Genomic DNA, 13,717 nt, shown 5'->3' with positions numbered 1-13,717 from the left:
CTTTTTATCTGAGTGTAGAAAGGGAAACGAATGGTTAAAATTGAATAATTGAATAAATCAGTTCAATATTATTAACTGAGCACATTGGAAAGCAACATCTGACAAAACAGAATATAATATCCATATTAGCCTAGTAACATAGTTGTCTAAGTCCTGTTTAGATAATTATGCTTTTAGGCTAACCATTTATTTCTTGAACCTGGGTACTGTGGATAGTCATGAGTTGTCAGTATCTTACTTTCTGCAGACAGACGTTGTGTTTAAGTCATAAAAACAACATCTTAACAAAGGAAAGCTAACAGTTAGTCAGACTGATTAGCGCCTGTAAAACCACTTAAACTCAAACATTTTATATTGGCTTTGGTCTGAGCCACTTCAAACACAATATGCTAATCAATAATAACTGCAGATCATATGAGTTATAGTTGCTTCATTTGGTTAAAATTATTAATCTTCTTGAGTGAAAATGTCTACCTACTAAAATCTTTGAGGAAAACGTCTGTATATGACAGCTAAGGTACTAACTACTGGTAACTACTCCACAGAACCCCATTCAAAAACCTGAATTGTCCCTTTAAAGCCTGCTGGAACGAAAAGATGACTGAGCAGCGGTTGGGAAAGATGGCAAGCTCTAATACTGAGGGTTTTTTTTGTAATGTATTTCTATGAGAGTCTTTGAAAAAAACAAGCCATCAAGTATGTTTACTGTATCTACTGGATAAAGAACTGGCAGCGTCACTGGATTTGAGCATGGAACGATTTTCTTACTGTCTCCAAGGTAAACCGTGTTGCACTGTTTAGCTTATAAAGACTGGCCCGAGCCCAAACCTTTCACACCGAGCCTCCCGTCGTCAGTCTGTGGAGGTAGATTGAGTGTTTTACAGTTGGTGCTGGCTGGATCTTTGCATTAGTGCACCAAATCTACTTAGAAATGACATCCCTGATTAATACTCCCTCATCCTTTAGGCGTTTTGTCACCACTGCTTGCCCAGGTGTTGTTTTACTTTGACATCACCTCTTTTTCCAGTCCCTGTCTCATCTCTGGACACCCATCCTCCTCTCTTCCTGTCCAGCTGCCTCGCTCTTTCTCTCTTTCTGCTGGAGTTTGTTTAGATGGACTGATAGTGGGGAAGTATATTTAGACAACATATATTTCACCTTCTGCACACTAAGCTGAGAGAGGGACAGAGGGATGGTGGAAAATCAGAGGAAGCGAGGGAAGATGAGACGAGTTACAGATGAAGCTTGAGGGAAAAAAAAGTTAAATGAGAACAGAAGTGGAGATTTGGTTAAGCGTGATTTGAAGAGATGGAGATTGTGAGAGACAGCCTTACTCATTTTGCAGCAGCTTCGGGTTTAAAGGTCTGTAAGTATTACAGATGGATGGAGGGAACAAGCATCAACTATCCCTCTTTCCTGTGTCTTTTCTGTACTTCAGAGGATACGAAGCCAATTGTCTCTAAGTCCAAATTTCATTCTGGTAATGATCAGAATTAAAACATCTCCTGTAAATGAACGAGAGCAGCGGCGGTGTCTCCAACGATATCCGTCATGACGTCAGCGTTTGATTTGTTTTAGTCATGTCTCAAGATGTGAGAGTTTAGGAGAGATGCGCTGTAGGTGTCAGAAAGACGAAACCATCCTTCACTTGGTCATGTCCAGTTCAGAATCTAAAACCTGAACTGGATAATTAATTATTCAAAATTCTACTTGTGAAACCACAAAATGTGAGCTTTTTTATTTTCTGTTATTTGTCATGTATCGGACCACCTTAAAAGACTAGAATACGACAAGTTTCTCTAATTCCTAGGTCAGTAGTTGAGACATAATCTTTGGTTGAAGGTTAGATTCCAGCTTATTCCTGCCGCATGTTGATCAGCTCTTCACCCCTGTTCCCTACTGATAAATGTGTGTTTGTGAGTGCAGCTGGATTTCTGAATTTCATCTATTTACCGACACTGACTATACTTTGGACCTGGCATTGTTTTTGCTTCACAGACGACTCCAGGGAGTTTGAGATTTTATTTTTTGTTTATATTTCAGTATGAAATTGTTGTCATTATGGCCCCGGTCATGCATTTGAATCGTTTCGCTCGTAATCCCGTCACTGCGCTGTTTAAACGTCTTAAGGGAAATGTTTACATGTGCTGAATCAACACTTCCTTTCCAGAGCGTGTTTACAAGCTATCTGATGGTCCTGCTACGGCCCATGTTTTTTTTTTACGAAGCTGTGTGATTATGAACATCCGATCCAGGTACATTGCCCTCTGTGCATGAACTCCTTCCCACTTCCACTCAGTCCAAACACACTTCTTAATGAAGTTAATAGGTCTGAGGCTGGAAAAACTGTTGATCCAGCTTCAAGTCGAGGTTTCATCTGAGCTGTGGGTCGTAACTTTTGTGTTTTCTGGTAATGACTCGCAGCAGGACTCATCTTTATGCCAATAGATTTTTTTTTCTGGAAAACCGTCCAGAGCTTGTTTAGTAATGCGCAGTGTTTTTTGCAAAGAAATAAAACAATAAAATACTGAATACATTCGTGAAATCCTGCTTGATTTACCCCTGCTAGCTCTTTAAGCATTTCTATCCCTATTCTTGGCCCTAGTTGTGCACAAACGTTTTTTCACTCCAGCTAAACTGGTTGGTTTGTGAGGTAAAGCGGTTGTTTTCCAACCCCGGTCCTTAAGGCACACTTCCCTGAATGCTTTAGATGTTTCCCTGCTTCAGCGCGCCTGATCTCAGATGATAACTGATTAACAGGATTTTTGCAGAATTGCATTCTTCTGAATCAGGTGTGTTAAAGCAGGAAAAACCTATAAAACAGACAGGGCAGTTTTAGGGCTGGGTTGAAAAACAGCTTGTGAAACAAATGTCTTAAAAGGTGTTTAATTTTTCTTATGACATATTTATAGTTCAACTGGAAACAACGTAAAATAATTTAAGGTTGTAGTAGCTCGACTGGGTTCATTTTGAAGCACATTTTGCTTCATCATTTAGTGTGTCCACTTTACCTCGCAGTAGCTCTCGTCAGATTGTAAGGACATCTCTTGAAGGATTTGTTCTGGATTTTGCCAAAGCTTTGCTTTTCCTTTGCCTAATAAATCATGTTGTTGTTTTGGGTAAGTGACTGGACTCGTCGAAAGATAAAATCACTCCATCTTCATGCTCAACCCTACATGTGAATTGCAACAGGATGCTTCACTGTCAGCATAACTCACAGAGGCATTAATCTTTTCTTCACCAGAGGAATGTTTTTCCAGATGACTTAAGGGGGCATCTTCAGAGAAAACAACTTTACCATATTCTAGACTCTACAGTCCAATCCTGGTATTTTCTGTAGCATTTCTGTCTCTGTTTTGTGTTTTATTTGGAAAAGATTTATTCTTTGCCACCCAACAGGTCTTGGCCTCACTGTCTGTGCGGAAACGGTCACAAATGCCTGCGGCCAGTTTTGGTCAAGCTCTGCACTGGTGGCAAACCAGTCCTTCAGCCGAATCTTTTTCAGGTGACATTCATGTCACTTCCTGGACTTTCTGTTGTGCAGTTCAACCGCTTAAAGTTCATGACTGTACAAATAACTAATTTTGGGTGAAACCATCCTGTTCCTCTAACTCAACCAGAATGAGTGACATCAGCTCTGTCCTCATTAAAAGTTTCCCCTGAGCTCATCAAAATTATCTCAGCATTTCCTCTTGTTCCATTGCTTAACCACGCTCCAAATTAGGTCTTAGATGTGCTATTACTAATACCCGATTTGATCGCTGTCCATGGCAACCTGTTCCCATAAAAACAAAAGCCGTAAAGTTTCCTTTAAGTCTCAAAACACTTTGGTGCGGCTGTAGTGTTACACTGGTATTACACCTTTGCAAAGTCTTCTGCTGATTTAAGAAATATCCAGAAGTTAGGAGATTACGTGGAAGCATCCTTCAACCCTACCAGGTGAAAGTCGAGGTCAGGTATGCGCCCTTTACACTTTGGTCCCAACTAACTCTTTTGAACTTCTGACTTTAAAGAAGATGGAAACTTTAACCTCCTTGTGGCTGATGACTATTCAAGATGACAGACGTTCTGTTTTCATGGTGAAGCTCTCTCAAATGTCAAAGACATTACAAACTTATTACAGAGGTGATTTTATGTGTCTGAAGTAAAAACTGTTTTCCAACAGGTGGTTTCCAGATCTGCTTTGAATGAGACTCTTTGCAAACTTTGCAAACTCACGTCGGAGTGGTGTTTGCATTTGTGTCGTTTGTAAGAAATATACCCCAAAACAGTCAGAGGCCACGCTCAGAAGCAGAGACGCGCCTTCCTCCCACCGCTAGCCTAATCTATGACTCGTGACTCATGCAGCGAGTTTGCGTCTGGAACAGTATTTCTTGCAACATAATCACAGCTCTGTCCACACGCACATCTGCTCTCCCTGCATGAAGACTTTAGCACCCGTTACACTCCCTGACATCTTTCCTCAAAGAAAACAGCCATGGCTTTAGCCACTCGCTGCCCTCTCCTGTCCGTTCTTTAATGTCCTTTTTTGAAGAAGTAGTTCCACATCTTCTGTGAAAACTGGGACGAGACGTGTTCCATTCATCACACGTGTTTGAGGCAAATGCTTTGGGGAACATAGAACCAGATCTGTCACAGCATAAAAAATATCTCCATATTATTTGCTTGCATTGCTTCTTTCCCTGTGGGGTCCTCCATACTCGCCGTCAACCTTCTCTCTTGTCACTGAAGGGCTTTTATTTCCTCCCTAACCTTGAGCTGTGCTCTCATTCTTTGATTCCTGCCTCCTCCTCTTTTTCTTTGAGCCCCCTCTGCTTTCAGCTGAACTCATAAATCCACCCTTATGTTTACAACTCTCCTGTGAATATGTATGTGTCTGCTGGGGAGCTGCGCAGCGCGGGGAGTCAGTGATCAATATCTGGCTTTCTGAAGGTTACACGGTCAACGCTCACTTTCCTGGCTTACAGTCGAAGGCATTTATGACTAATGGAGTTTTTCTACATTGTCTGTTATAAAAAGAAAAGTAATAACACTCTGTAAAAACTAAGTATTACCAAGTATTTTTATTCTAGTTTCTAGTTCACATATTTTAGCGCACTCGAAATAAGACAAAACTAACTTACTTACAAGTAACTTTTCAGTAAGAAATAGGAGCTTTTGAAAAATCTAAAATTCCTTAATATTGCAGAACAAGTTCAAGTTCCACAAGCAGATTATTTCACTTATAACAAGTCATTTTTCCCATAAGTGAAAACAATTTGCCAGTGGAACTAATACTTGTTATTACTAGTTTATATTATTAAGAATATGAAGAAATTATTATCCTAAAGTAAGCTCCTGTACATTGCTGAAAAGTTTGGTTTTGCTTCTAGAGTATTTAGGTGCTAGAAACTAGAGCAAAAGTACTTGGTAACATTCTGTCTTTTTGCAGTGATCCTTCAATTACATTTATTCTGATTTATTTTGATAGATCAGCACAGAGTAGTTGATCATTGCAAAATGAATGGAAAGTGCAACACGATTTTTAAATTCCTCTTCAGTTTTTCAGAATAGTTAGTTCAGATTTTCTTTTTAGGGCTGTCCTTTGCTCCCCAGAGGACGATGCTGCATGTTCTGCTGGGGGGATTTGTTAAGGTTGATGGGCAGTGTTAGGTTTTTTTTTAAAACTCACATAGCAGTTGAATGCACCGGATTTTATTTATGGGTATCAGGATAAAAGGGGCTCAAACGTACACCACATTTTCATATTTTTGTTTGTAATCTTTGAAAACCGCTAATGTTTCCCTCCAACTTAACAATTTTGAACCCCTACGTGTTGGTTGGCCCTAAAAATTCCCAATCAAATACAATCAAACTTATGACCATAACACTACAAAACATTAAAAAGTTCCTTGAATGTAAAATGTGTTGATATCTCTGCTTGTGTGTTGCAGCTGGTTTGGAGAAGCAGTGCGAGCTGACCTGCAGACCTGTTGGTTACCGGTTTTATGTTCGCCTGGCGGAGCGCGTCAGAGACGGCACGCCCTGCTTCAACACTAGTGCCAATGACGTGTGTGTGGAGGGACAATGTCTGGTGAGTTAATTCAGATGTTTGTGCGTGGAAGATTGTTTTTCAGGTGTCGGAACGTGATACCCAACTGTCTCGCCGTGGTTGCAGTAAAGCAGAACCTGGCTGTCCTAAAAATGTCCGTCTCACATCTGGATGCTGATTTAAGCCTGCCATTCAGATTCAGACAGCCCTGTTCAAGGGCCTCTTTTCTCTGTGTCTTCACTCTCATTTACGCTCCCACTCTCTGATTTCACCCTCAGTCCACTTCTCTGCATCTGGCAGGAATCTTGCAAGCGTCAATTACCAATTTACACAACTAACAGTGAAATAAACATTAAAATTTCAATGTGATTTATTAAAGGTTACCTATTATACTTGATTGAACAGGTTGAATAGGAATATGGGCTATAGAAAACATGTCCATTGCATTTTTTTTGCACGAAATCATTCAATTATTTTAGTCTGGTCCAATCTGCCTATTTTGAGATTCTTTCAGAATGAGATGTTTTAGTTCCTCGTCACTTTAAATCCAAACAAGTTGCTGCTGACCACCCAACGCGACGTTTACACTCGCTTGTGAAAATGGCTGCAAACAGATGCGCAATTATACAACCGCACATCTTTGAAAAGCAGAAGTAGAGCCTCCTGCACAACCAACAAGAATACAACATGTGGTTTCTGGATGATAAGTTAACAACAGAACAGATTTTACTAGCCATTTTATAACTCATTCAGCAGAAAAACCAGCGACCAACCGTGCTGGAGCTCCACTTAGGTTGCTAGGTAACAGGGCTGGGTTCAGCTGGGGTTGCTAGGTAACGGCACAGTGCCCAAAAAATGTGATTTAACAGTCATGAGGTTTTTGAAATGGGTAATTTTCTAGATACCAAAAAACACTAAAATTAACTTGTGGTTTTTTAAACAAGCAGTTGAGACCCACGTGGCAGTTTGCAAAAGTGGAAAATCAGGTCCCCCTTTCACAAGCATTTCCCTCAGTGTCACAAGTCTGAAACTATTTCTTTTCCCACTGTCTTCCACCAGACTGAAGGTTGCGACGGCATTCTGGGTTCCAGCGCTGTGATCGACAAGTGTGGCGTGTGCGGGGGGCGGGACCGCTCCTGCCGAAAGGTAACTGGAAGCCTACCAAATGGCACCGTTCCCCTCGGCTACCACAAGATCGTGGACATCCCTCCGGGAGCCACGTTCATTACCATCACGGAGAGACGAGCGAGCCCCAACTACCTGGGTGAGATCTAACAGACAAACAAATTCCTGCACACACACTCACGCTCGTGCGTCTCGAGATTTGATTCCCCAGACTGGCTGCAGATCCAGTTATAAGTGAAGTGTTGGCGGGCAAAGTGCAGCTTTGGCCTGCGATCGTGTGTGTGCTGGCTTCGTTTAAGACCGTAGAGTTTGTGGTCTTGCAGATTTAGGCCAAGTACAGCTTGTATTGCTGGAGTTGTAAGGAATCAGTGAAGTGTGTGTATGTTTGTCTCTGCCGCCTCCTGTTTGCCTGTCTGGGAGTGTGTTTGAACACAGGAAGGGGCTTCTAGGACTTGGCCAGGCTTAACTGGGCTCTAAATGCGAAAAGTACATTTTCTCCTGAACCTATCGGCCGTTTCTCGCTTCTTTTCCCCCCAGCAATAAGGAGCGGCACCGGGGCGTCCGTGGTGAACGGGGGCTGGGCTGTTGACGCTCCAGGAGATTACCAGGCAGGTGGGACTACTTTTACCTACACCCAACCCAGAGCGCAGGCGGAGGGGGAGGAAGAGAAAGGCGAGTCCCTGAGGGCGCGGGGACCCACCACAACACAGCTGCAGCTTTATGTAAGCACAGGAAGGCATTTATTTCAACCCTGCAAATAAACACAGAGCAGGCCACTGCTGTGACAGGAGCTCAAGAAGACTGAAAGCTTTTGAAATCAAATTTTGCTGATATTAGTGCCATGGAGAAACAATTCTAGCAATCTCATCCAGAAGAGGAGGATTCAAAACCACATTTTGATAAAACTAATTAATGACCCCAATGAGGAGTTTAACATCAGATGCTCAAAACTTTTTAAAAATATACTTTACGAATTAAATTTGTGTTTATGTGCAATTTTCCTTCAACATTTTTTTTTTGAAGTGGTATAAACCACTTCAGAGGTATAAACAGCCGTCAGTATTTTATCTTCGTACAACATTAATCAGTGTCATCTTAAACAACAGAAGAGAGTTCTTAACCTTAAATGTTTAATAGAGGAGCGCTGTTGAGATCATTTTATGGAGGCAGAGTTTCAGAAAATCAGGAGTTTTAAAAGAAACAGAGGCCCAATTTCAAAGCATTAAATCACAAAGTCAAATTTCTTTTAAGTTATATTTATATATAACATTTTTGTAACAATTGAGGGTAACAGATACTCGATTGTGCAATAAATGGCACTATTTGCCTGAAAAATACATAATACTGTCCCTTTCAGTAAGGCAATAAGGTGAAAAGATGCAGATTACATACAGATGAAGGTTTGTGGATGCAGCAGGATGGAGTTGACTCTGTATTTTCTGTGTATTTAGTTTGAGGTTTTTCTGTGCTTAGTTAGTTCTGTTCCCCTGTGAGTCTCTGTGCCGTCCTGTCCTGATTGTTCCCAGGTGTTTCTCGTCCCCGATTAGCCTCCTTGTGTATTTAAACCCACCTGTTCTCTTGTTAGGTCCTTGTCATGCTATGTCTGTCTGTCTGTCTGTCTGTCTGTCTGTCTGTCTGTCTGTCTGTCTGTCTGTCTGTCTGTCTGTCTGTCTGTCTGTCTGTCTGTCTGTCTGTCTGTCCGTCCCTTGTGCTCCTGAGTGTACTACTTAGATTTATCATTAAACCATTATTTTCATCATGTCTACCTGGGCCTTCCTGCGTCTTTCCTCACCGCCACAACCACAAATCATGACAGATTCCCTCAGAAAGGGAACCTTTGATAAGCACACAGAACAGTAGTCATAGTATATTTGACCAGGCATGCAGATTTTTGCTTTTTTTTTTTTGCTCGGTAATAAATAATAGTAGAAGTAGATGAATCAAAATGGCGGAAGAAGGGTAATTAAAGTGATTTAGGGGCTACTGCTCCTGAAATGTAGCATTAAAAAGATCGTGTGATGCTCATCTGCTGAGGGTCCGGACAGCCAAGTTTTAGCATTACGACAGCTTACAGGCAGCTACATTAAGGTTTAGCCTAAAACCACATCATACTGCCCAGGGCTCGATATTAACAGCCTCACCCAGAGATTTCAATAAACTCCAGAGCTCGTTTCATTCCAATAGCTTTATTTATTCACATCAAAGTCAGCTGCCAAATGTGTCAGATGAAGTTGCTTTACAGTTTCTGCTGATTAAGTGTATAATTAAAGTAACTGTTGGAGTGGAGCTGCACGGTTAGCGGCATCACGGTGAAATCCTGGACAGGGTCATCGCTGACACAGCTGACTCTGCGTTTGCCATGTTTGCTCTCGTATCCAGATCATTTACCAGAAGGACAACCCCGGCGTCGACTACGAGTTTTACGTCCCGGTGGAGAACAAAGACGGAGACAAGGAGAGGCCGCCGGAGAACGAGGCGCCCAGAGAGTCACCCAGGGAGAGAGCGAGGGAGCGGGAGCCAGTGAGGGCCCCGCTTCGCGGTGAGACGAACTGCTTTTAACGCATATACTCTTCTTTTCAGTGACTGAGACACAGTTTAAATCCAACAGAGCATCACAGGGAGTCATTTTTTCCAAATTACTCAAGGCAGCGTCGCTGTGGGCTCTGATTGATGCCTCTTTGGATTAGGACAGGCGAGGCTGTGGGCCGTGTGGGTGGGATTCTTGTCCCGGCGTGTTTTCGTGTGTCTGTTCACCCTTGACCCAGATGCGAGGCTATCAGCTCAACATGTTTGCCATCATGAGACCCTGACCTCACTGTGATTTCATTATCCTCTGACTCACGTCGCCTTCCTCTTATTCTACATATTTCAGCGTGTTTAGCTTTTTTCCTCACGCACTTTATCTCCCGCATTTCTTCCCCTCTGTGCATCTATTTTCTAACTTCTCCTCCGCCTTTCCTGCCATTCCTTGTTTATCTTTGTTTATCTTTTCTCCCAGGTTCCCTCACGGTGTCGGCAGAAAACCCTCCTCCTGTGTCAGATCCTTCTCTCCACTCCTTGTCGTCCTCCTCGGCCTCGTCGCCGTCCTTTGACCGCTGGTCACCTGACAGGACGCGCCCTCGGGGATCCGGGCCCAATAGAAACGCTCGGATCCCCCCTCGGACTGACCTGCCGCCGGACACCCAGCTGCCATTTGTGTGGAGGAGAGGCAGCCTCACCGAGTGCTCTGCGACTTGTGGCAGAGGTAGATAGTCTGACTTACACACATCTGCCTGGTTATTTATAATCATTTGGATCATACAATGTCTCCCTCCTCAGGTTGTTCTATGCAAGTGCGAATGCAATTAAGAGTAAATCCTGATTTATTCTTACTCTTTCCCTCTGAGCAGGCTCTCAGCACAGAGTGGTGATATGTGTGAACCGACACACAGAGGAAGAAGTCGCAGAGGGGAACTGTGACTCTGCAGCCAAACCTGCTGCCGAGGAGGAGTCCTGCAACACACAACCCTGCCCTCCTTTGTAAGCCAAATTAAGATTTTTAAGATGTTATTTAGAGTTAGATTGTTACTCTATGTCAGGTGTGTCAAACTCATTTTCATTTTGGGACAGAAGATTAAAAAGGGCTGGTTGTGAAACATTGTATTGATAAAATCCATTAACAAACTGTTAAAAATACTAATAATCAGCTGTCTCTGAATTTGACGAGTATTTCTTAAAATTAAATAATATTTAACATCTTTTCACATTAATGTAATTTGGCATTATACAGACAAAATAAAACTGCTTTGATTTGATTGCTAAAATAATATTTAAGCACACAACTGTTTGGTTCTGTTTATGTGACTCTAGTATTTAGAGGGCCGCATAAATAGTTATGGTGGGCCAGATTTGGCCCCCTGAGTCTCGAGTTTGACACTTTTACTGTACATAGTGCTTTGTAAAAATATTCACAATTTTATTTCACATTTTATTTCAACCACAGACTTCAATGTATTTATTGTCATTTTATGTGATAAACGCTTTTGAAACAATCTTCTCATGAGTTATGCAGTCTAAAATATGTAAAAATAAGTGTTCTTCATACACAAGTTGTTATTTCTCCAAGTTAAACGTACAATGTTTAGACACTTCCTGTGTGTGCTGTGTGTTTGTTAGCTGGGAGGCCAGCGCGTGGTCCGAGTGCAGCGTGTCCTGTGGGCCGGGTGTGCAGCAGAGGCAGCTGCAGTGCAGGCAGAGCTTTGGGTCTCGCTCCACCATGGTCCACCCTCAGCGCTGCGCCCACCTCACCCAACCTGACTCCACGCAGGTCTGCCAGCTCCGCCTCTGCTCCCACTGGGAGGTCAGCACCAACTGGAGCACGGTGGGTCAACAAAAACAAAGCCTTAATTTCACTTTAATGTCATCCATAGGGCTGCACAGTAAATCAGTAACAACATATATCGCAATAGATACATGATCAAAATCAACAGATAATACGCCTGGTAGAATTTCAATAGTTTTACTGAACTTCGATCCAGAACCGCACAGCATTCTTGGGGATGCAGGCAGAGGAAAGACTTTAGCAACTCAGCCTCTCACAGCCAACTAAACAAAATGAGTGGCGTCAACTCTTTGGTTACTTAGCAACAACTTGTTGAGTAACTAGTGGTAATGACTCGCTGGAACAGTCCAAGTAAACTCAAAGTGTGATTTCTTCATCAGTGCTCTGTGGACTGCGGCATGGGAAGGAGAACACGCAGCGTGCGCTGCGTCAGCGACCAGGGCAGCATTGTGAACGATAACGAGTGCAACTCTCGGCTCCGCCCAGATGGAAGCGAGGAGTGCAACATGGGTCCCTGCGTCACCAACTGGTACTATACCGAATGGTCCAACACTGTGAGTAGCACACAGAGAAATGGAGGAACGCGTACGCTCTCCGCTGCAACCTGCAACATCGTCTCCCATTCTGTGGCCTCAGTGTTCAGCGCAGTGCGGCCCCGGGGTGCAGAAGAGAGAAGTGGTGTGTCTCACCCGGGGAGGGGTGAGAGATGGAGGAGGAGGAGGTGACTGTGTTGCCGAAAAACCAGCAGAGCTGAAGGCCTGCAATAAGGGGCCTTGTGTGCCAGTGAAGATGTGGTACAGCAGCCCCTGGACAGAGGTACGATGGATGGACTGCTACGTTTGTGTCAAACATTTATAATGCTCTTCAATCGAAAATTGAAATGCATGTATAAAAGGGTACAAAACAATTTGTAACACTGTGGGACATTAAATCATTAAATTTATTAGTGGATTTAGTTATAGTCAAGTGACACTGATGACAGCATCAATGTGAAAACCTGTTGTATGGATGAAAACTGCAAAATGACACTGGATCAAAAAGTGGAACATAATATTCTTGATGTCATAAAGGAGCAGTGAATGTGACTGCCATCTACGCTGTCAAATGTGCCTGGAAACCCAAAAGTATATAAATAGAAAATGTTTGAAATCTCAACATGTAACACCGAATACATTATTGCTTCACAGATATTAGGGAAACACATTGATATTTCACAATATTCATCTTCTGCAGTTTTTCTCACTTTAGACTTTGAAGAATGCTGATATATGTTATAAAGTACAAAAATCAATGTCAATATTTAAAAGAACCTCAACAAATCTGATAAATTGCATATTCAACAACAAATAAGGATAAACAAATAAAAAAAATCCTGTCATGTTAGGAATAAAGCGAAATGATCAGTTTCCTTGGAAAAAAATCCTGAACTTCACATCCTCCAGGCCAAAGCAGAGAGGAAACATCTGTTTTGTTTTAGGTGTGTTTGTTATAAACAGTGGGATTATCCTGACGTATTTATCGTTTGTTTTGCAGCAAACTGTATCGTCAATTGGTCAGAGATGCTGAAAGTCTAGAATTTCACCTCACTTAAAACGTTTTGTGCCTCATGGTGTGAAAAACGCAACTCAATGGGATTCTGAACAAGCAAACAAAGAACTCGTAGAATTAGCCTCCTTCTGCTCTGAGTTGAAAACTAAACTCTTGACACTAAGTTTCCATTTTATAAGAATGTAAGTTTTAAATAAATTGAAACTGCTTGCATTCACCATTTTGATAACTGGTGAAATAAAGATTAATAATTGTGATTTTGTTAACATTTTATGGAAAACAGAGTTGTACTCTATCATCTCTTTAATATTTGACTAACGTGAGGTATTTTTTCAGTGTAATGTCCAATGTGGGGATGGAAGCCAGCGACGGGAAATCATCTGTGTTCAGAAGTTGGGCAGCGACTTCACTGTCGTGCCGTCTACTGAGTGTGCACATCTGGAGAAGCCTGCAGCTGTCCAGGAGTGCAGCATGGTGGAGTGTCAGCCTCAGTGGTTCACCACAGAATGGAGCGCGGTACGAGACACAAAACATGTTTTAGATTTATTTACAGATGTTTTTGTTTTGCTTTGCCAATGCAGACATCACCGGAGTGAAAGATGAGATGTGAACCTGCAATGAGAAGATGTTAGTTGTTGACGGTTCTTGTAAAATGACTGAAAATAAATACTTCTTTACTGCGACTAGGGAAG

General features: G+C 42.2%; 1 protein-coding gene across 2 annotated transcripts in view; it reads left to right on the top strand.

The window, feature by feature from the left end:
• adamtsl4 (ADAMTS-like 4) overlaps nucleotides 1-13,717 on the top strand; it is a 47,927-nt gene that overhangs the window by 30,435 nt on the left and 3,775 nt on the right. For both annotated transcript variants that reach the window (XM_008432736.3, XM_081597163.1), the window contains exons 6-15: nucleotides 5,934-6,073; nucleotides 7,091-7,295; nucleotides 7,694-7,878; nucleotides 9,536-9,695; nucleotides 10,155-10,400; nucleotides 10,546-10,675; nucleotides 11,312-11,516; nucleotides 11,858-12,031; nucleotides 12,114-12,293; nucleotides 13,362-13,541. In XM_008432736.3, coding sequence (XP_008430958.1) covers nucleotides 5,934-6,073; nucleotides 7,091-7,295; nucleotides 7,694-7,878; nucleotides 9,536-9,695; nucleotides 10,155-10,400; nucleotides 10,546-10,675; nucleotides 11,312-11,516; nucleotides 11,858-12,031; nucleotides 12,114-12,293; nucleotides 13,362-13,541 — 1,805 coding nt within the window. The remainder of the gene's footprint in view (nucleotides 1-5,933; nucleotides 6,074-7,090; nucleotides 7,296-7,693; nucleotides 7,879-9,535; nucleotides 9,696-10,154; nucleotides 10,401-10,545; nucleotides 10,676-11,311; nucleotides 11,517-11,857; nucleotides 12,032-12,113; nucleotides 12,294-13,361; nucleotides 13,542-13,717) is intronic.

This window comes from Poecilia reticulata, chromosome 16, assembly GCF_904066995.2.
Source record: "Poecilia reticulata chromosome 16, P_reticulata-male-v2, whole genome shotgun sequence".
Taxonomy (NCBI): domain Eukaryota; kingdom Metazoa; phylum Chordata; class Actinopteri; order Cyprinodontiformes; family Poeciliidae; genus Poecilia; species Poecilia reticulata.
Note: the sequence above shows the minus strand (reverse complement) of the source record. Positions and strands in the feature narration are given on the sequence as shown.